At 34.6% G+C, this 24,683-nt stretch overlaps 1 protein-coding gene across 1 annotated transcript in view; it reads right to left on the bottom strand.

The window, feature by feature from the left end:
- TBC1D32 (TBC1 domain family member 32) overlaps nt 1-24,683 on the bottom strand; it is a 176,008-nt gene that overhangs the window by 100,377 nt on the left and 50,948 nt on the right. Inside the window, exons 15-20 of the mRNA XM_024759058.1 lie at nt 16,731-16,932; nt 16,063-16,145; nt 8,270-8,408; nt 5,611-5,698; nt 3,646-3,764; nt 610-726 (exon numbers count right to left, since the gene is read on the bottom strand). Coding sequence (XP_024614826.1) covers nt 610-726; nt 3,646-3,764; nt 5,611-5,698; nt 8,270-8,408; nt 16,063-16,145; nt 16,731-16,932 — 748 coding nt within the window. The remainder of the gene's footprint in view (nt 1-609; nt 727-3,645; nt 3,765-5,610; nt 5,699-8,269; nt 8,409-16,062; nt 16,146-16,730; nt 16,933-24,683) is intronic.

Here is a 24,683-nt window from a genome sequence, read left to right as displayed (position 1 = left end):
ACCGTAAAAAAAAAAAAGACAATACACAGGACAAAGTGACCAGAAATAAAAGTAATGATTAACAACAGAATTTCAGAACAAAATAATTCTTTACTAATGCATATATACACATATTTATGTGTGTTCAATTCATAAACTTACCCAAAGATGAGGAACTAAATGTCTCTGAATGATTAAAACAAATTACCCATCTTAGAGTATGAATATAAAATAAGTCTCAAATTAAATAAATATGTATATACTGCCCTCATGGGGCAGTAATATGTAGTTCATTTAAAATATAGGCAGAAAATGCATTGGACTCCTTAGATACAATTTATTAACATAAGTCACCTAAAAATAATTCATACACGTACTTCTATATATGCCAAATCTCCTTCCTAGTTGGGAAGCCTTAACCTTGTGATTTCAATAGGTGCCACCACTGTTAGACAGCTGGATCAAAGATTCCATTTACAGATAATTCAGAAGCTAACATTCTATAGGTTAATAAATCAAACAGTCTTTAAATGTGATTTAGTATACCTTTTTTTCTGTTAAATTGCATTTTTACTACAGATCTTAAAAAGTGGCACTATAAGAGTGAAAGATTAAAAGAAAATGACTTACAATAACCCTTGTTGGGACTTCACGAAGAGAATATTCTTCTTTATCAGGAAGACCCTGATTGCCTACAAGCTCATAAACAGCAGGATAAGATAACAGGTTCACCAGTGCTAGAAAAGACTAGGGTGGGGGGAGGTGGGAGGGGGAGAAACAACCAATCGTTCAAATGGCTCATTTTTTTTAACCACATCCAAGGAAGACTCATTAATGCGAAGGGCAATTTTTAAAATAAGTCTAATCAATCCATATAACTGAAATATATGCATCTACGATAAGTACAAAATAGTTAACGTCAACAATAATCTATGTCCTAACAATACATAACTGTAACAAAACATAAATGAGAACTGGAAAATGCTTTAAAATATCACGTATCTCTTGAAAGTTAGGTTCTGACAAAAAATGAAATGAGCAATCATTCTCATTCTTTGCGCTGTTATATCTGATGCATAAGAAAATATAAGAAAAATACTTTGGGGCTCTGGAGCAAGATAATAATAAATTCTATATATTATATCACTCAGGTCACAAGGCTATCTTTATCCTTTAACTACATTCACTGGAAATTCAAGTAATCTAAATATAGTTATTAGAAAAAGCCATGGCTTTTCCTATCCAAACCCGCTCATTTTCTGGTGCAATCTTACCAAGTTAATCTCTCCATGAAATTTTTAAGCTCCTGCTCTTGTCTTATCGACAAGAATCTGAATATTTTTCTCCAGCACAGTTCATTCTTTGGATCCCCTATGCAGAAGCACGCAGTGGTTGCCCATTACTAAACATCAGGTCTAAACTCCTTAGCATGACTTTCAAGGCACTTTACTAATTGACACCTTTCTTCTCTTCAGTGTCAAATCTTCTGCCCACCCCCTCCTTCAAATAATCACGACAATTTTCTGTTAGATTTGAGTCTAAGTGTTCAAGGCTTTCTTAGTTTTGGTTGGTTGGTTTTTGTTTCAGCTTTGTTTTTCACTTCCAGTTTGAGGTAATTGATATATAACACTACATAAGTTTAAGGTGTACAGCATAATGATTTGACTTACATAATCAGGAAATGATTACCATAAGTTTAGTGAACATCCGTCATCTCATATAGATACAGCATTAAATAGAAAAAATAAATTTCCTTGTGATGAGAATTCTTAGGATTTACTCAACAATTTTCATATAACATAAAGCAGTGGTAATTATATTAATCACATTGTACATTACATCCCTACTACCTACTTATAACTGAAACTTTGTACATTTTGACCTTTACCACCATAAAGATATTATACTATTATTGACTATATTCACCACTATACATTTCATCACGTTGACTCATGTATTTTGTACTGAAAGTTTGTATCTCTTAATTTCCATCACCTATTTCACTCATTCCCCCACCACACTTCCCTCTGGCAACCACCTGTCTATTGTGAATCTATGACTGTTATGTTTGTTCATTTGCTTCATTTTTTAGATTCCTCATATAAGTGAAATCATATGTTAACTTTTTCATCTTCTACAAATTAGTAAATGATGTTTCTTCTTCACATATTCACATTCATAGACAGTGCAGCCTTGTTGCTGTAGTTGTTCATATTTGACCAAATACTATTCAAATTAATTTTAACGTCAAAAATATTTTTTGAATAAAGCAACATATAGGAAAAGCCTTAAACATAAAGATAAGTTTTGTGGTTAGAAAAATCTCATTTTACAATAAATTCCAGAACTTACCATACAAAAAAAAAAAGTGAAATCATATGGTATTTGTCTTTCTCCATCTGACTTATTTCACTTACCATAATACTCTCTAGGTCCATCCACGTTGTCATAAATGGCAAGATTTCATTCTATTCTATGGCTGAGTAATATTTCATTCTATGCCTATACCACATCTTCTTTATCCATTCATACGTCAGTGAATTGAGAATTTCATAAATGTTGAAATTTGTCGAATGCTTTTTCTGTATCTATTGAGATGATCATATGATTTTTATTCTTCAATTGTTAATGTGGTATATTACAACAACTGATTTGCAGATACTGAACCATCCCTGCATCCCTGGGATAAATCCACTTGATCATGGTGTATGATCCTTTTAATATATGGTTGAATTTGATTTGCTAGTATTTTATTAAGGATTTCTGCAACTACATTCAGTGATATTGGCCTGTATTTTTTATTTTTTTTTCACAGTCTTTTGTTGTGGAATCAGGGTGATGCCGGCCACACAGACTGAATTCTGATGCATTCCTTCCTCTCAAGCTTGTAATAGTTTGAGAAAGAAAAGCATTAACTCTTTAAATGTTTGGTATAATTCACCTGTGAAGCCATCTGATCCTGGACTTTTGTTGGGAGTTTTTAAAAATTACGGATTCAATTTCATTACTGGTCACCTGTCTGCTCATATTTTGTATTTCTTCCTGATTCAGTCTTGGGAGATGGATAAATTTCTAGAAATATACAATTTCTTCTAGGTTGTCCACTTTATTGGCATATAATTGTTCATAGTAATATCATGATTTCTGTGGTACTGACTGTAACTTCTTTTTCATTTCCAATTTATTTGGCTCCTCTCTTTTCTTGAGAAGTCTGGCTAAAGGTTTATCAATTTTATTTATCTTTTCAAAAAACCAGCTCTTAGTTTCACTGACCTTTTCTATTGGTTTCTTAGTCTCTATTTCTGCTTTGATTTTTATTATTTCTTTCCTTCTATTAAATTTGGGTTTGTTTGTTCTTTTACTACTTCGAGTCGGCATTTGTTGTTTTGATTTTTTAATATGTCTGGTGTGTACTGTTTATTAATTGAGTAAAATTATAGTAGGAATATCCTAAAAGAAAAACGTCCTTGCAAGACAATTCACAGGGAACACTGGTATTTGTCTTTTACTAAGTTTATTTTAAAAATAAAAATTTAGAAATAAAAGAAAGGAGGGAAAAAATTAGGAAAGGCTGCTGGTTGTAACTGAATATAGATTAAGGTCTGGATGAAGTAATTTGAGAGAGATATTTCAAATCTATACATTGTTAGTTAAATCATTTCTTACCTTTTGACAGCTTCGGTCAATAGGGTCCACTGGAGTAGATTTGGGATGGGTTACCCTAACATCATCTCTTCCACATTCCAGATTGGCCCATAATTCAGTTAAAAGTGCATTAATAAACCCTAAGAAGAATTTTACATCATATTTATAATATACTACTTCTTTGGATTATGGAGGAAAGACATAATTATCCTTCTAACAAGACTGGTCCACACTGACAGAAGACATACTTGTATCCTTGGTGCTTCATTATCATATAACTATGGAATGCCTAAACTCTCAAAGACTATTTCCCTAGAGGACTGAATTTTGAGCCCCAGTTTTTATCCTTTAGCCAATGACCTCTCCGAGCATGTTTTCCTGAAAAAAATAAGGTTTACATGTCACTCAGCAAATAAGCTAATAGTGACATGCAGCCTGAAAGCTGGAGTGTATGTGTGTAAAGAAGGAGGTATCCTGGAGGCACAGTAAACAACCAAACAGTGTGTGTTCCCTTTCTTTAGTGTAACAATTTTTTTGCATTTCCATATGCTTAGAACATTTCTCCACTTCATACAACTTCTGGCTCTATACAGTCTTTAAATTCTCCTGAGTCAGATACTATAAATCTAAATGAAAGTGATTATTAAGCCCAATTATCAAATTCCTTTATGAGGAATCAAAGCATATGGAAAGGTGCAAGACAGAACACCTAATCATAAATCAGTAAATTCATAATAACACATTAGAGCAGAAAGGGTCCTCTGGTACAATGGAAAACATATAGGCTCTGAAATCGAAAATAGCAGTGTTCAAGTTACAAATCTGCCAGCTTGTTAGTTACATGTCCTTGAATCTTTTGACTTCTAAGAGCATCAGTTCCCGATTTGAAAGCTGAGAAAAGTGTTGCATTTGAGGGTTGCCATAAAGTATAAATGGGATGATATACACAGAGGTCCTAATATAGTACCAAGACATCAGAGGAACTCGAGCAGTGTTAGTCTTCCTTCCTTTGTCCTATGAAAAACTGCATTTAATCCTCTCAAGAAAAGTTGGCTATACGAGGTTTAGAAGCTTAATGACTTGAGCAACAAGAAAATCTGGGATTGAATCTAGTCTTCAAATGCTTCCATTAATGTGTCCCTCAATACTATAAATAAATTGGATTTTATTTTAAATAAAAGAGTAAGTGGCTCAGCTTAGGGCAGCTTCTGCAAGAAACGTGTTTCATAAGTATTCCAAATTAGTCCAGCCAAGAAATATTACGATACACTATAGAAAAATATTTACATTTGAGGAGAGAATCAATAGTGACCACTGATGTTATGATTCTTCACTTCTAAGACTTAAATATAATCACAGCATCTCTATTAGAGATTACATCTTGTCTCTGGTTCAGGGTTCAGATAACCTTAATATACAATATATTAAATCTCCCAATGTTAGAATGTCTTAAAAATCCAATCTGTAGTAGATAATATTCAATACATGCCAACTACAAACTCCAAAAATAGTGGTGAAAATTAAGTGGGTGAGAGAGAATCTTTCAAGAAAGGAAGAGAAAAAGGAATAAGAAAATGGCATGTATGTGTGATTATTATGACTGGAAATCTTGATTTATATATAATTTACTGAAACTGAGCATTAAATCCTATCAGATGCAATTATACCAAGAGAGGATGACAAACTTTTGATTTATAAGATGAAGGCTTCTTAAAGCCATCAAATATAACTCAGTTTAGATCATTATGCACCATTGTTCTGAGGAAAGAAAAAAATTATATATTTTTTTACAGAGAAAAAAAAAAATTCCTAGTGGGATTGCACAGAAGAGAAAAGGTAAAAAGGAAATCCCAATAACATTCTTTTTACCTAAGGCCTAAGTTGGGAAAAAGAACTTTTGAGTGAAATACCTGATACTTGATCATGGCAGTTAAATTTTGCATAGACTCACTCATTTTATTTAAATTATAATTCTAAAGAACTTACCTGAACTTTGTAGTGCTACTGCACCTGCTGCTGTTGATGCCACGTGCGTAACCAGAACTCCATAGCCAAACTTTTTATGCCTGCTGACCTAACATAAATAAGGAATAATGAGAAGCAGGAAAACACAGCATGCTAATTATTTTACTTACATGTTACATGTAGCATTACTGATTTCTTTATTAAAATGCTGGACAGTCTTTCAAGAAAAGATAACAAGAGCAGAAAAAACTCAAACTATAACAATCAGTGAGTTAATACTAATGTAATATTTTTGATAATCTTGTTTCAGAGATCTAGGTTCTGGAACCAGCCCTAAAACTATGTTGCTTCATGACCCTAAACAAGTCACTATGTCTCTAAGTCTCTTTATATATAAAATAAGGGACTTTGGACCAGATGAAGAGAAACTCCTTCCAATTCTAATTTCTGTTATCTTACTATTTTATTCTTTAGGTTGGTTCTTTGATAATAAATTCTCATTAATTAATCTGTATTGACTGCCAGTTTTTTAACTGGGCTTTCAAGTAAACGACTTTAAACAGAATAATGGTATCTTCTTAAAAATGACAGTTTTAGAGGCAATGTGATTTTTTTCCTAAAGAAGGAAGTTATATATACACACACAATCCTCATTTAATATACAGGTTTCTAAACAACATTGTAGAAAACCTTAAATAATTTGTTATTTCACAAAGAATATCATCCATGTATGCATGGTAAAGTTGAGAAGTATCCCTTAGCAGAAATCAGAATAAGAAAATAAAGACGTTATAAAATATTCCTCCTTCCTCAGACTTTATAGCTCAGCCTGACCTTAGACAAAGTGTTTGACTTCTAAACAGAGCTAACCATTTAGAATTTGTATTTTTCAACATTTCATTAAAAGGATAAGGATATGTTTTTATCAAATTTTTAAAATATAAACTACACATTCCATGTTAAGGGCAAAAAAAAAAAAAAAAAAAAAAAAAAGGCAGGGGGGGACTAAAAGACCATAGGAAACAATTAGGTTTATTTCTTAAAATTTTTTGCTGCTCATCTCTCTATAAATTTGCCTTCCTTTTCCATTTTTATTACTCTTATTTTCCATTTTCCTTAATTTATCATCCATTAGTTCCGCAGTGGGATAACACAGAAGTACAGCAAGATAAATGCCTATCTTTTTTCCCACTTGCCTTCTTCCATGACAATGGGAAAAACACCTTACTCATCAATCATCCCAAAGGACACTGCTGATTCAGATATTAGCAGCCACAGGGGTCTTCCAGATCAACACTATACTAAAAAGGAAGGGCAGAGGAAAACTTCAGAGAAGCTAGAGGGGCTTCACTAAACAAGACTTAGATTTCACGGACACTGTTAAGACTAATCTGAGTTCCAGTATTACTACCATCAATAACTACATGTGTGAACACAAGCAGATAATTTATAACCAGCCTGGATCTCCAATTTCTCTTCAGCAAAGTTAAGGAAAGTCTAGTTGCCTTCTTACAAGATAACTGAGAATCTAAATGTTCAAAAAATGTCTTGAATGGTGTAAATCAACATTAAACTATTATACTAAATTATATGGTTGTAAGTTACTGATGTCCAGGGAACAACATCTTCTATTAAAATGAACAGTATATTAAAAGGAAGACCAGATTGTTTTAAAAGTTATGAATATAAAAAAATGACATCTAGTCCTAGGTATATTATCACAACAGTAAAAAGCTATGTCTACATGGTCTCAAGAATCTGAATGAGAAAGAAAAATCTCTCAGTCACTTGAATATTTTCAAAAATGGAAAGAAAAAAAAAGGGAAACCCAAATGGTTAACTAGTACACAAGGAGAAATTCAAACTCATCAGCAGATCAAAACACAATTTATGTAAACTAAAAGCCTGAAAACCTTCTATATTTGCTATACTCTGAATGTCTATCTCCTCTCAAAATTCCTATGTTGAAATCCTAAGCCCTGGAAGTAATGGTAGGAAGTGGAGCCTTTGGGAGGCTATTAGGTTGTGAAGGTAGAGAGTGCTCACGAATGGAATTAATGCTCTTATAAAAAAAAAGATCCCCAAGAGACCCTAGCCCCTTCTGCTAGGCTACAATAAGAAGTCTGAACATCAAGAAACAATAGCTTCCAGAGATAAAGGACACACTTTTAAAAGCATATCCCTGACATCTAGGGATATTTACTGTAACAGCAAAATGATGAATATACCTCAAAGATCTCTCTCTGATAAAGGGCTAAATTTATAGTAAATTTTATTTAACAGTACCAATAACAAAACCCCTCTACAAATATATTTATTTCTTCCAAAATGTGAACCCCAAACTCCCAATGACACATACACTTAGACCCAAAAGGTTTTTCTCCCGGAATTCCACCGAGTTTTAGTATAGCCAGATGTTTGATATCATATTTATAAAACATCTAGATGATTAACTGAGTTTTTCAATTTCATCCAGTTGTTTCAGCCTGTAAAATACTCACAGATACCAACATCAACTCTCTAAAGCTTTCCTGAAAAAGTATCGTTAAATATTACAATGCTATATGGTTTTTTAATTGAGGTTTAATAATCTCTTCACACAAAGAAAACAGAATAATGTTCTTAATGGCTTTTACAGAAAGGAAAGTTCCTTTTGCCTGTGGCAGATGGTAATTCGCACCTGTAATTCTTCTGTGTATTGGCTGAACATAAATGTCACACATTCATTGATGGCACCTGTTCTTTGAAGAAGTTGTAGTCCTTTGGGAGTGGCAGCAAAATTTAGTAAATAGTCTAACAAATTCTCTTCCCAAGCCGTACTGAAACAGGTAAAAAGAAAGGTATGAACGTCTTTATTGTACTCAAAACTGAAAACAACAACAACAAAAAACAGCTTAATACTACTAACAATTAAATTTATAGAGTACACATTGGCTACAAAGTACTCAAATGTTTAAAAATAAGATAAACATCATGGTTTCCTCGACAGTGAGTTGTTTTTCTTATTTCTTCTATCCAATAATTTTCCTTCACTAAATGAATCAAGTATTAACTGAACATGTCAGCATTTTCATTACACCTAGATTCTCTCAATCAGGTCTTAATTTCATTCTGTTTTCCTATTATAATTCTGCTGTGCCTGGATTCCCCAAGCCCCAACTCTCCATTATTTCTATACTTTCTTTTCATTACCGAGTATCTGTCTTCTGACTTTCTAAAGCATATCAGGCATTTTATCTTTATTGTCATTGGTTCTTAGTCTTACTTTTGGAGAATAACATTTTTTCTCAAAATAATTCTAAAAGGCCAGTAACATTCTCCAGAGAAAAAGAAAGGACAAAGAAAACAACTTGAAATATTCAGAAGACACACAGTAAATTGGAGAGTCAGAGCTAGCAATTTGGAAACACAGGAGAGGATATCAGCACTTCACCTGAAGTATCAGATGTACGAGAAAATGTTCTACCCACCCTACTGGATATTCCTACTTGCCTAGAAAAAAAAAACTGGATATTAAAATAGGTCAAAATCAAATGCTTATATGCACAGTGAAACAGAGCATGGAAAAGTGTGCCTTTTTTTGCCCAAGGAAGTTTCAGAAGTGTGTTTTGAAACTGGTAAGAGATTTGAAATTCAGAACTTTTCTGATCAGAAAAGGAACAATCAGTACATGCCGACACATATCGATCAGTGATCACACAGCAATGGCCAAAGATATAACTATGTTCAAACACAAAATATATACCCCTTGGACAAAGAAGTAGGACTAGTTCTGAGGCAAATGCAAGCAATGGAAACCAAATTTGGCTCCAAAAGGATATAAAGGACTCAAAGAGTGGCATATGAGATGTATGACCAGCAGTAAGCTCACTGCTTAAGATTCATGACTGGGTAAGACTACTAAAAATAATATATGTTTAATTAAAATATATAATTTATATACATAAATATATAAACAAAATACTTATATATGTATAAAACTGACTAAAATTGGGGCTTTTGACAAGCCATAAGCCTAGGGAGACTTGAAGATACAGAGAAAGCTTCATTTCTAGAAATGAGCAGATAATCAGTTCATCTTCTAACTTTTTGTTGTTGTTGTTGTTGTTGCGGTACGCAGGCCTCTCCCTGTTGTGGCCTCTCCCGTTGCGGAGCACAGGCTCCGGACGCGCAGGCTCAGCGGCCATGGCTCACGGGCCCAGCCGCTCCGCGGCGTGTGGGATCTTCCCAGACCAGGGCACGAACCCATGTCCCCTGCATCGGCAAGCGGACTCTCAACCACTGCGCCACCAGGGAAGCCCTCATCTTCTAACTTTTAACAGTATATGCAGTATCCTCATCATCACTGACAGGAGCCTCAAAATGCCAATACAATGTTTATTTAAAACATAGGGGTAAAAGAAAAAAACATAAAACTGCTGGACAGGGAAGAATGAATATAGAAATAGAAAGTGGGGGAAATGAGGGAGGGCAGAAGGGAGGAAAGTAGTGAAGGAAAAAAAGACTCATTTTTAAATGCACTTGAAATCAAACTTCAAAAGACATCTAAAGCTAAGAGCCAGCAGAATCAACATTTGTTAAATGAATCCATTCCAGCTGAAATAATTTAGAAATAATGACTAGCTTTATTTATGATAAAGGAAATTTTTTAATCTTCCATTAAAACTGAAGCAAAAAGCAGAAATGAAAAACAGGTAGATATTTTTTTAAAAAACCCATTGGTAATCTTGGAAGTATTTGTTTAAAAACCCACTTAAAAAGCAAATGGGGGGACTTCCCTGGTAGCGCAGTGGATAAGAATCCGCCTGCCAATGCAGGGGACACGGGTTTGAGCCCTAGTCCAGGAAGATCTCACATGCCGCAGAGCAACTAAGCCCATGCACCACAACTACTGAGCCTGCATACCACAGCTACTGAAGCCTGCACACCTAGAGCCCATGCTCCACAACAAGAGAAGCCACCGCAATGAGAAGGCCGTGCACCCCAACGAAGAGGAGCCCCCACTCGCCGCAATGAGAAAGCCCGCACGCAGCAACAAAGACCCAACACAGCCAAAAACAAATTAATTAATTTAAAAAAGCAAATGGGAAAACTCTCAGCCACAAAGAATTATTGAATTGAACGGTAGCTAGATAAGAAATGTTTGAGAAAACAGATGAGACAGAACATACTAAAAGTTTTCAAATGCATCTAGTAAAAGCTTCAGGAGAATTGAAGAAATATTTGAAAAATACTAAGAATTTTCTAGATTTGAAGAAAGATGCCACTCCAGTCTATCAATCAAAAGAACATTCAAAGTACCAATCAACTATACTCCAAAATAAAAGAAAAATTAAAAAAAAAAAGTACCAAGCAGGATAAACTTAAATCACACAGAAATAGCAAACATCCCCAAAAAGAAATTAAAAGCTATGAGAGAGAAAAGATATGACCAATAAAATAAAAGTGATTATACTAACAGGCTTATCAGTTACTACTTATTCTAGAAGACAGTGGAGTAAAGCCTCAAATAATAATAAGAAATGATTGTCTATCAAAACTTTGATACCCAGATAAACTACCATTTAGAGGAGAGAGAATGTGAGCCCTCAAAAGCTGTGGACAGGGTGGGGGTGGTTTGTGTGGGCTGGAAGGAGAATAGCTACTATCAGACACAGAAAGATAAGGACAGTTTACTACCCTCAAACCCTTAAGAACAATTAAAGGATAACTATATTTAGAAACTTATTAGGGAAAAAAGTGAGCTTATCAGAAAGAACGGCCTACAAGTTTCAACAAATGGCCTAAAATAATAAACATGTCAAAAAATTTAATATCTGTGAAAAAATAAATCAGGTGATTAAAAAATATAAAACCAAAATTCTGGGTAACTATAACAAGACAGTCATGGAGTATTTAGAGGAGCAGCAACTGGTCAAAGTACGCTGAACTCCATAATGCTTTTCAAAACATGATATAAATACCCAATTACTTCTTACTTTCTTAGAAAAATATATGGTTAAATATGTATATTGAGAATTTAGGAACAACCACTTAAAAAAAGAAACAGAACAGTGACTTATAAAGTCAAAACCAAGGGAAAAACAGGATAAAATTTATTGATCTAAGATAAGGCAATAAAGGGAGAAAAGCAAAGAAAATAGAATAAAAATAGAAAGTACAAAATAAGAAAAATAAGCCCCAAATATTAGCATTGCAAAAATGTAAAAAACTTCAATTCATCTAGTAAAAAATAGAGATTATCAGACTGGATAAAAATTCAAAATTTACTGCTCTGAATGATAGGAAATAAAGAGATGAAAAATATACTTTGTGTTAACAGGCTGACCCAACCTCCATCTAAACTCCTTTTTTATCAACTCCCATCCAGCAAGAAGTGGCCATACAGCAAATCCAGTAAGATGTTCACAAAAATGTTAATGAGAAGAGATTTCTTTCCTAAATAAAAGACAAAGCATCATGAAAAGAAGCCATTTGTCTCTACAACCTTTTTCCTCTTCAAAAGTGCAAACTTGAGGGCAAACCCCCCCCAAAAAAAACATTAATAATGAAAAAGTAGAGGAGGCTGGGTCTCAAACCACATCAGTAAGTCAATGCCTGGATAGTATTCCATGAGACTTCTTGCTTTATGAGAAAAAGAAAGTCTTACTGAGCTATATGCAATCAGACACATTCTTAACTCACGTACTCTGCAAATACTAACTAAAGCCAAGTATATTTAGCAATATTGGTAACATACAGGATAAAACTTAAGGCAAAGCAGTAATGAAATACTATATAATAAAAAGTTCCCAAGAAACAGTGAATTATGTTCCTAATAGCATAAAATATATGTAAAACAAAACCCCAGAATTACAAAGAGAAATGGACAAATCAACTTTTATAGTGAATGATTATATATATGCAGACAAAACAAAATATTGGTGGAAATATTAAAAACTTAGAATATCTCTACTTCCAATAAAAAACATAAAATAGTCTTTTCAAGCAAGGACAGATTTTTGTTTTGATTGACCCTGTACTACAACAGAAAATCTCAACCAACCTAAAAGGATACATATTATGCAATCTATATTTTCTGAAAAGAACAGAAATGAATTAGAAGTCAACGGTAAAATATAGTAGTAAAAAACAAACAAACTACGTTTGGAAACTTAAATGTATTCCAAATATTTCATGGATTTAAAGAGTAAAATCAAGATAGAAATTTCTCAATATTTATAAGAGCTTAATAATGAAAGTACTACATATCAAAATGTATTGAAGTTAGAATGGCTGATGTAGATTCCTTCTTTTAATATCCATTCTCAATCCCCTTTCACTTGTTTTCCTGTACTACTAAAGTGAGGGAAGGAGAGAAGATAGAGAGGGAAAGAGAACATTAGCAAAATCAAAAACTGGTCTTTGCATAAACTAATGAAAATAAATTGGTGGGGGGGGGCAGCAAAAAATACTAAGAATCAAAAAAGGAGAAATAACTACAGGTAAAGAATTGTTTTTAACATCACAAGAATACTTTGTACAAATTAACACCAAAAAAGTAAATATTGATTAAAAAAATATGTTTTTTAGAAAATATAGCAAAAGTCACTCAAGCAGAGATAAAAACCTTGAATGAACTATTAGCCATTAAAGAAATTATTTTTAAAAAGTCTACCCTGACTCCCCCCAAGTAAAAACACAGGTAAAAAACTTACAGGTTGTGTCATATAATTCTGAGAAAGTTAATATCCTTTAGCTTATTGTTTCTCCTATTAACCTAGCATTTAATTCTCCCTTCAAATTATAGTGAAGACACTCAATGTTTCAAAACAGAAGGAAGATCTAAGCTACTGAATTTGTTTATCATCCTTGGAGAACCCTTCCCCCTAGGACAATAGGCAACGATCACACTGCTTTATTAGCTTATGAGAACTCCATTTTTTGAATGGTTAGATATTATAGAGTGTATAGTATAGACACTCTCATGGCAATTAAGCTTTAGGTGTTTATTTCTTTGGGATCATAGGCTGTTTTTGCAGATCAAAGATTCCCCCGTTACTTCAGCATCTAGTTTTACCAAAGGTCCCTTGGTAATTGGTTGGGGCAGGTTGGGCATCATTGGCTTTTTTGTGATTACATTCTTCTCTACCATCACCCTAAGGATGGCCCCTAAGTAATTTGCTGTCACTGCAATCACCAATATCAAACTAGCCTCGTAGAAATTTCATCTGGGGTTGCATTTCAAAGTCTAGATTTAAGACATACCCTACGATGACTACAAAGCAGCTTCTATCTTCTCTACAGTATTGTAAGCACCAATAAATGAAAGGATGGAGAGTAAATCTCCAACATATACTGTCAGAAAGTAAGATCAAAATGCCTAACATTAGCCTGTCAGATTATAACAACTTACTCTTCATTTTACCCTACCCAGTAAGACTAAGATCTCAGTCTTACCATCACTGTCCTTATTTAGAATCTAGTGCCTGGTGGTAGGAGAAGTGTTATTCATTCACTAATTCAACCAAGCTATCAAGCACCTGCTACATGCTGGAGACAAGCTAGTCTAGTTAACTGGCCAAAATGATTTTGTGCTCAAGTTTTACCAAACTACAATGGAACAAATAATGCCCATCTCATACCAACTTTTCAATCAATGCAGAAGATATTCAACAACTCCATGAGATCATTTGATTTTGATGACAAAAATGAAAACAGTTCTATTTTATCAAAAAATATTAAACCTTTGTTTCTAAGACAGTAATATCAGATACTGAAGGAACCTCCTTTTCCTCTAGCATCAAGTTTACACATGGAGCACATTCCCCAGTTTAACACTGCTTGCCTCTCTCCACCTAATCACTCACTCCTCCCCACTGAAGAAGGGACTTAGGAAATTTGTAGGATGACCTAAGCATGATTGGCTAGGCAATGCCAGTCCCCAAGTCCACCACTTCTTTGTGACCCAGCTACCTGTAGGAAGCACACAGTCTGCTTGGTTCTACTACATGGTTAAGTTTGATCTTTGTAAGCTCTGCCTCTGGGGGTGATGGAAGCCTATCCACTGCTGATAGTGAAAGAAGGGTAAATCTGTCTAATTCTTCTGATCTTGGGAAGCCTATGTTATTCAGTGTTTGATTTCCTTGACTTCTTTATCTCTATTAATTGGTTTACAACACAGGAGAGAAGGAGTGACATATAATTTATTAGTTCCCTCAGACTCTAACATCAGAATCTAAAAATTTACTGACAGTAAAACGTGTTGAATACATTATGTTCTCTCTCACTGCTAGTCTGTTGACCACACTATCTCTTCCACCCGAAATAATGTTCTCCCCTTTTCAGACAGTTAATATCCATGTATCCATTTTAACTTAGTTTAATAACTGCTTCTTGGGGAAAGATTTCCCCAAGTTAGCTCCCAAAGGACCCTGAATGACCCCTCTCATAAATTTAGCATGCTACATTGACGCACTGTATTAACTTATTTGTATTTTACACTACACAATAAGTTCTCTAAGGTGTATAGGTATACTCAGAACCCAGCAAAGTACTCGGTCCAATAAATGGCTGCATGAATGAGTAGAAAATGAATGCATGAATGAAAATGATAAATCACAGATCGAAGAAAACAGACCTAGAAATTACCTGAAAAATGAACTGCAGCAACATTGTTACTCACCCCCTCATGCAAAGAAAAAGATGGCAGTTGATTTAAGTTTCACAACTATATCAGACAAAAAAACTACAACTGATTTTTAGAAAATTAACTATTTGTTGAACGATTACATCATTAAGGAAATGTAAAAGGCTTTGTTTGACTTTTTTGTTTTTGAGTTAAACTATGCCTATCTAAAGAAAAATGGTGACTTTTTAAATTTCTCTTAACTAAACATCACTTAAAGTTCCAATTATCTTTGTAGATTATGCCAACACTCAATTAAAAAGAGACTCCAGGAATACATCACCAGATCTTAATTTAAAAAATATATATATATTCCCCATTAATCTGACTCCATATCCTACTGATATTTGTGAAAACAACATGGAAACATCTAAATTTTAAAATTACTATAAATACTGATTTAAATAATTCTCCAATGCCAAAATCTAAAATGTACCCCACACATATTGGAAAGTTATAGTTTAAATGTAAATGGACTTCACTGGCATTTGAAAACATTCTACTTCTACTGAATTCCCAATTTTAGTATTTGGTAATTCTCCAAATTTTCTGGAAACACTACAACATGTCACATTTCCTAACCCAAAATGTAAATACAGGTTGAAGTATAATAAATATTGCTATTTTTTCTTTTAAAAGGTACAAGTATATATGATTGCTAAGGTTCCTCCTAGGTGTACTTTTCCTTGAACCTATATATTATATATATACATCTAGCTTCCTATAAAATGTTTTTGCCACAGTATTCTATTACATTTCTCATCTTGAGATTATTTCAGCAAATGTGAAAAAACAGATTTACTTACATGTTCTGGGATTCCTGGCTTTTCGAAGAAACAGAATCAGAACCCTGTACTGGAGTAGGAATTCTTTCTGATAGCAAACTTGTCTAAAATATAACAAATTTACATTTTTTTTTTTTTACTGATAGTGTTATTCATAAGCTCTCATGCAACATTTTTATATTTGACTCAATGTAATTAAAAATTAAATTACCTGCAAATTTTAAGTTATTTGATTCTTAACTATAATGTGAAGTATTTCATAAATGAAGCATATAAATGGGGTGGGGGGAAGATATTGCCATATACTATATGTCATATATACTATATTTGACTGTTGCTACATTATGATCTCCAGTGTATGCAACAAAAACCCAGGTATCTGTAAAAATTGCTCAGAAATAACTTCCAAAGGGTCAGTCTATGCAGAGACAATTTATTCAAAGGCTCTCCTTTCAGAAGAAGAGACTTTGTAGTGCCCAGTTAGGTCGTAGAGCTTTGTGCTATGGGGAGAGGATGTACTGAAGTCATGTTGTGCCAAATAAGAAAGCATTATGTCCCCTGGACTACTGTGGTGCTAAAGTCGTCATATTTGCTCCAGTAAAATATTTTAACTGTGGTATGATATTACAATAGTGACCGTATTTGAAATAAAGATTTGAAGAGAAGAAAAAAAGTTTGAAAATACTTACCTTCTTCCATGCCTTTGCTATAGATTCATGCAAACTATAAGGAATTAAAACCTGCAAGCCTTCACATGTACCATATATTTGACGACACACAGAAGTAAAAGCTCCTTTAACCGCAGGAAACATTTCCGATCCAGGAAAAATAGAAATATCTTCATCAAGAACTTTTTTCGAAAACTGGGCAATTATATGAGCACCTGTAGGACTAAAAGATGATACCTAAAAGCAATGTACTTCAAGTGACCTAATCTGACTGAACTGCTTTTCTCTGCATGAGTATATCACTAACTTGACTGTTTGGTAGTTAAGTTCACTTATTTCCATTTGTTTGAATTTTTTTTAATTCTACTTTTTAACTTTAACATTTAGTATATGAAACAGATACATGATTCCTAAGTTAGACCTAGGTACAATCAAGGAATAATCCCAGATGTCTCATACCGATACCTCCCGATCCATATACTTCTTCCCCTCCTCTAAAACTATTACTTTTTAGCTTATTCTTTTATCATTCCCTTTTGAAAAAGCAAATATAATTGTATTTATTCATATTCCATCGTACTATACAAAAGGTAGCATTCTATAAACATTCTTCTGTTTTTTTACTTCATATATTCTGATAATTCTATAGCAGTACATAAAAAATTCCTCATCCCCTTTTTACAGCTGCTAAGTACTCCTTTGTATAAACATAATTTAATCAACTAGACTCTTATTGTTAGACATCTGAGATATATCCAGGTTTTCGCTAATAAAGTTAGAAACTCTTCACCACTGCACAATGAGGATTCAGAAGAAGTTCTAACGTTTTATGCTTTATCTGTTTAACTTCAATGTGAGGGAGACGCTTTAGAAAAAAAATCTAGAAATCATAAGGATAATGATTGGGAAAAACGACTACATACAATTAAAGGATGTCTACATAGCAGAAAAAAACTTAAATAGAGAAGTGATGGACAATAAAAAGAAACCTTAGAACTCATGACAAAGGGTTAGTCTTCATAATTTTAAAAGAATTGTTATATATGGATAAGAAAAAGACTTCCAGGTTAACTATGTCAGATTGAACACATACATTCACATCTGCTCCCTGCTGAAATATTAAAATGCAAAAGTAAACAAAATTTTCAGAAGGCTCTTGCAGCCATCAAGGACAAGGAGGAAAAAAAGGATATAATAGTAACAAAGTTTGGAACCTAGAATAAAAGAATTCAGAGCCTAGAAAAACTGAATGATCAGCCACAGCGTAGAAAATGGAATCAACATGATCTCATAGAACCTCTCAAAAAACTCAAATTGGTGGCACCAAAAATCTCTATAATTGGGGGTACAAGTGGGACTTAAAATAGAGATACCTGAAACTCAGTTTAAGAAGGAATTTGACCTCCAGGTTCTTTTCACATTCCAGGTAGTCACCCCTGTACCTCTTGGAAGTTAGGCAGAGATTAAAACTGATAGCAAGCAGCACAGGATTTAATCAAGTTTTATATACTAAAGTTTGAGACCCATCACCTTTTGCATTCAGTGGTCTTCTCTCACTAGGCTTATACTCTCTTCAGGAAGCTAACTGTAAGAGCCTTCTTCATGGACTCTGACCAGAACAAAGACAAGACTAAAGATACTTACATTAAAGGTTCCTCAAACAATACCATGGCAAGGTTCCCCTTCAGCAAAGGCCACAAGTGACAAGTCACACTTCCCTGCATGAGTTTCAAGCAGCTTTTTACTAACTTTAATATACTTGAAGAAACCTGATTTAAAAAGTCAGAGACCAAGATAACAAATACAAAAGTCTATTTGAACAGAAAAATAAAATGACAAATGAAAACTTCATTACCTTCACAGAGGTAAGAAGAACTTACACTCATGAAACAAGAATAGGATGCTAGTAAGAACACTCTTGGACATAAAATCATAGCAATATTTTTTTTGATCCATCTCCTAAAGGAAATAAAAGCGAAAATAAACAAGTGGGACGTAATTAAACTTAACAGCTTTTTGCACAGCAAAGGAAACCATCAATAAAATGAAAGACAGCCTACTGAATGGGAGAAGATATTTGTAAATAATATGACCAATAAGGGGTTAATATCCAACATATATAAACAGCTTATACAACTCAACATCAAAAACAAAACAAACCCAGATTAAAAAACGGGCAGAACTGAATAGACATATTTTCCAAAGAAAAAATGCAGATGGCCAATAGGCACATGAAAAGATGTTCAACACTGCTAAATCAAGAGGGAAATGCAAATCAAAACCAAAATGAGATTTCACCTCACACCTGTAAGAATGGCTATCATCAGAAAGAACACAAATAACAAATGTTAGGATGTAGAGATGAGGATGTAGCGAAAAGGGAACACTGCTGGGGGGAAATGTAAATTGGTGCAACCACTGTAGAAAACCATACAGAGTTTCTCAAAAAAATTAAAAATAAAACTACTATATAACCCAGCAATTCCACTCCTGAGTATATATCCAAAAGAAACAAAAACACTAATTTGAAAAGGTATATACACCCCAGTGTTCATAGGAGCATTATTTACAATGGAAGCAACCTAAGTGTCCATCAACAGATGAATGGATAAAGAAGTTGTGGTGTGTGTGTGTATACACATACACACACACATATATATACACACACACACAAACACACACACACACACAGTGGAATACTACTCAGTCATAAAAACAAATGAATTTCTGCCATCTGCATCAATATCCATGGACTTGGAGGGCATTAGCCTAAGTGAAATAAGTCAGACAGAGAGACAAATACTGTATGATATCACTTATATGTGGAATCTAAAAAATACAACTAGTGAATATAACAAAAAAGCAGCAGACTCACAGATAAGAGAACAAACTAGTGGTTACCAGTGGGGAGGAGGAGGGGCAATATAGGGGTGGAAGAGTGGGAGGTACAAACAACTACTGGGTGTAAGACAGGCTCAAGGATGCATTGTACAACATGGGGAATACAGCCAAGATTTTGTAATAACTGTAAATGTAAAGTAACCTTTAAAACTCACATAAAATAAAAAACAAATTAAAATAATAAGGTGGTAGAGTAAGAATGTACTCTTAAAAAAGAACTAGAAATAAAAATTTCAGTAGAAGTGCTTAAAATAAAGCAAGCTGAGGCAATTTGCTAGAAAGTACAAAAAAAACCGCATAGAACAGATAGGGAAGTCTAAATCCCAATGAGAGTTTAAGAGAAAAGAGAAGATCATTGCCCCAACTTTTGGCCCCCAGCAACCACAAATTCACTTTGTTGCTATGAATTTGTCTATTTTTCACATTTCATATGAATAAAGTCATATTATGTAAAAACAAAGACACAAAAAAGAAATGAAATCCAACTATTTTTCTTAAACTGAAAGACATAAATCTTCAGATTAAAAAAGTCCATCAAATAGGTTAAGAATAGAACTTCATCAAGAAACATCATAAAATTTCAGAATACTAACAGGCAACAGAAGACTGAAAAGCTTCCAGAGGCGGTGGGGAAAAAGTCATCCTAGTGATGATAAAGGTCATTACAAGGATAAAAGCTATGCACCAGACCAAGCCAGGAACTAGTCTGAATAAAGTAGATCAGAAGGCTAAAAAAGTCTTTGATAAAAATTGATAGAATTTGTCTAGCATTTGAATATACTGAGAGAAGATATAATTAGTTAGGAAAGTTAAGTACACTGAAAATTAATGCCAACAAAAGAAATAAAACTAACTCCAAAGAAAACAAGTTGTGAAAGTAATGATATGGCTGGGCTGTGAAGGTTGCTCATGGTAGGGTAGATACAGTATAATTCCAAACAAGACTACTGGCTCAAATATATTGCACTGATAGAGGGAAGGGAGAGACTAAGTGTGTACATGCAGGTGGGCTGGGGGAGATAAGGAGAGAGAGATATAAATCATTGTAATAAGTCAATGACTAATACGTTAAACTAAAATCTAAAAGTATTATAAGTGCATTATTTAATGATCTAGATGTAAGCTCTAAAGGAAACATCTAAAGCAGCCAAAAGTAGCTGCCTCTGGAGAACAAGGAAGGAACTTTTTATAATAAGCTTTGCATGTTCACTGTGTGTATACGTAACTCAGAGTCGGTGAAAAAAAATCAAACTAAAAAAGTGGGCTGAAGCTATGAAAAGGAATCATTCCTATATACCAACAATGAAAGGTCAGAAAGAGAAATTAAGGAAACAATACCATTTACCACTGCAACAAAAAGAATAAAATACCTAGGAATAAACCTACCTAAGGAGGCAAAAGACCTGCACGCAGAAAAATATAAGATACTGATGAAAGAAATCAAAGACAAAACAAATAGATGGAGAGATATACCATGTTCTTGGATTGGAAGAATCAATATTGTGAAAATGACTATACTACCCATAGCAATCTACAGATTCAGTGCAATCCCTATCAAATTACCAATGGCATTTTTCACAGAACTCGAACAAAAAATTTTACAATTTGTATGGAAACACAAAAGACCTCAAATAGCAAAAGCAATTTTGAGAAAAAATAAAAAAGGAGCTGGAGGAATCAGGCTCCCTGACTTCAGACTCTACTACAAAGCTACAGTAATCGAGACAACATGGTACTGACACAAAAACAGAAATACAGATCAATGGAACAGGATAGAAAGCCCACAGATAGAACCACACACCAATGGTCACCTAATCTATGACAAAGAAGGCCAGAATATACAATGGAGAAAAGACAGCCTCTTCGATAATTGGTGCTGGGAAAACTGGACAGCTACATGTAAAAGAATGAAATTAGAACACTTCCTAACACCATACACAAAAATAAACTCAAAGTGGATTAAAGACCTAAATGTAAGGCCAGACACTATAAAACTCTTAGAGGAAAACATAGGCAGAACACTCCTTGACATAAAAAAACCACAGCAAGATCTTTTTTGACCCACCTCCTAGAGAAACAGAAACAAAAATAAACAAATGGGACTTAAAAGCTTTTGCACAGCAAAGGAAATCATATACAAGATGAAAAGACAACTTTCAGAATGGGAGAAAATATTTGCAAATGAAGCAATGGACAAAGGATTAATCTCCAAAATATACAAACAGTTCATGCAGCTCAATACCAAAAAAAACAAACAACCCAATCCAAAAATGGGCAGAAGACCTAAATAGACATTTCTCCAAAGAAGACATACAGATGGCCAACCACATGAAAAAATGCTCAACATCACTAATTATTAGAGGAATGCAAATCAAAACTACAATGAGATATCATCTCACACCAGTCAGAATGGCCATCATCACAAAATCTACAAACAATAAATGCTGGAAAGGGTGTGGAGAAAAGGGAACCCTCTTTCACTGTTGGTGGGAATGTAAAATTGATACAGCCACTACGGAGAACAGTATGGAGGTTCCTTAAAAAAACTAAAATAGAACTATCATGTGACCCGGAAATCCCACTACTGGGCATATACCCAGAGAAAACCATAATTCAAAAAGACACATGCACCCCAACGTTCACTGCAGCACTATTTACAATAGGCAGGGCGTAGAAACAACCTAAATGTCCATCAACAGAGGAATGGATAAAGAAGATTCGGTACACACATACAATGGAATATTACTCCGCCATAAAAAGGAACGAAATTGGGTCATTTGTAGAGATGTGGATGGAGAGTGAAGTCAGTCAGAAAGAGAAAAACAAATATCGTACATTAACACATATATGTGGAATCTGAAAAAACTGGTATAGACGATCTTATTTACAAAGCATAAATAGAGACAAAGACGTAGAGAACAAACATATGGATACCAAGGGTGAAAGGGGCAAGTGGGATGAGTTGGGAGAGTGGGATTAACATATACACACTATTGATACTATGTATAAAATAGAAAACCCACTGCATAGCACAGGGAACTCTACTCAGTGCTCTGTGGTGACCTAAACGGGAAGAAAATCCAAGACAAGGGATATATATATATACACATAGCTGATTCACTTTGCTGTACAGTAGAAACTAACACAACATTGTAAAGCAACTATACTCCAATAAAATTTTTAAAAATAAAAAGTAAACTGAAAAAAAAAAGAAATGGAAATAGCCAAAAACCGTATCTCCATAGGAGCAATGAGATGCTCAAACACAACAAGAGTTGGACAATATGAATCAAAACAAGGTCTTTCACCCATTAGCTTGCCAAAATATAGTCAAACTGATGATGTAGTCTTGACAAGAATATGGAAAGAAGGGTACTCTTCATGCTTCTCACACACTGCCAGCAAGAAGGTAAAATACTACAACATTGGAAAATCATCTGGTAGTACCCATGAAATATAAAATATACATGCTGCTCTGACCCAGCAATACCATTTTTAGGGCAATCTACTTTGAAATTTAAAAAAGCCTAGTATATAAGGTACTTCATAAAGAATACAAATTTTTCGTGTATTACTAATTGACCTAATAGATAAGTTTTTTCAGAATAATAATTGCAAACAAGTATTTCATGATTATACCTATGGAATAGTGAAATGACAACAAAGTTATAAGGGATAGGAAGGAGGAGCTGCGAGTATTCTTATAAGGTTCTTGCACTACCTGTTAAGTGGTATAGCGTTATTTGAAAGAAGATTTAATACCAGTAGTTACAGCTAATTCAGCTGTAAATATGTATTACAAACGTAAGGGCAACCACTAAAAAGAAAGAAAAAGAAAAGTATAATTGATATGCTAGGAAAGAAGAAGACTGAATCATAAAATGCTCAGCTCAATTAAAGCCAAAGAAGGTATACGCAGGTGTCCACACACATCTGCCTCCCATTGCTCATGAGAGCCCAGTAAAATAAGAATACAGTTGTATAAAAGGGAAACCCCTGAACAATGGCAAGAATGGGAAGAGAAAGAGGTTTTAAAGACTTCTGGGAGAAGGCAGACAGGGAGGGAGCAGCTCCAGATTACAGAGGCAGAGGAACCCACAGTATAAAAACCCTGCCTGGAATGCAGAAGAGGAGAGCCCATGATGGAGCTCTGAGCTCAGAGTCAGCAAATGCAGTGGGGCCCAAAGTGGGGAGGAGTCTGATCTACCCCTGCCCCACACTCACCTCAGAAGCATGAGCAGCTTTTATACCAGGGCAAAATTCTGAACAAATGTTTAGGGAAAGTGAAGGCTTCTCCAGAGAGAGAAGTGAGCTCCTAAGGTAAAAGTCTTCTTAATTCTGGCATCTGAAATGTCCTCAATATAACAGAAAATTCCCAGCAACGCCCTTATTCTCTCAGAGAAAATTTGCCAATCGACTCACCACACTGGTCCACACAGAGCTGCTGATCAAAATCCTGTTCAGGAAAGGTCTAGCTGGAAACTCCCCAATTTATAAAAACTAAGCGGCAGAGCCCTTGTCTACATCCATTTTGTCTTAAAGAACGAATAACATGAAAAGCTGAACCCAAAGAAGAGAACTCAAGCAATAGAAAAGAACAGCTAACTACTGGGCTGACAGTGATTTGGGAAGAATATCACAGTAAATAAGAATAGAAGATCAGGAAAACGGATTACTCATGGAAGATTAGACCACATGCTTACTCAGCACCCTCCCCCCTCCCAGCCCCAGAAAAACAGGGACCAAGAAATAAAGAGATATAAACCCACAATGGAAAAGAGAAGAAAGAACAATAGCCAAAAGATGGCAGCAGTGACTTAGAGGTGGAAAGCGGCAGTGAGACACGTGGTAACTGAGGAGCAGCCCAGGAAGCAGCAGACCTGCAGAACTGAGCAGAAGCAAGGCACAGCCCAAGCCCAGAGATCTCAGGCACCAAGAACAGCCCAGGGCAGGATGCAGGTGGGGCTGAACACAGGAGTAGTAGTCTAAGGTCTCCCAACCCATAGCCCCGATTCTCCATCCTGCCAAAAGACTAGAGGTTTATTCTCTAGAGTGGTGAATACCATAGCCATT

Source organism: Neophocaena asiaeorientalis, unplaced genomic scaffold (genome assembly GCF_003031525.2).
Source record: "Neophocaena asiaeorientalis asiaeorientalis breed wild unplaced genomic scaffold, Neophocaena_asiaeorientalis_V1.1 scaffold5, whole genome shotgun sequence".
NCBI classification, from domain to species: domain Eukaryota; kingdom Metazoa; phylum Chordata; class Mammalia; order Artiodactyla; family Phocoenidae; genus Neophocaena; species Neophocaena asiaeorientalis.
This window is presented reverse-complemented; position numbering and strand designations above follow the sequence as displayed.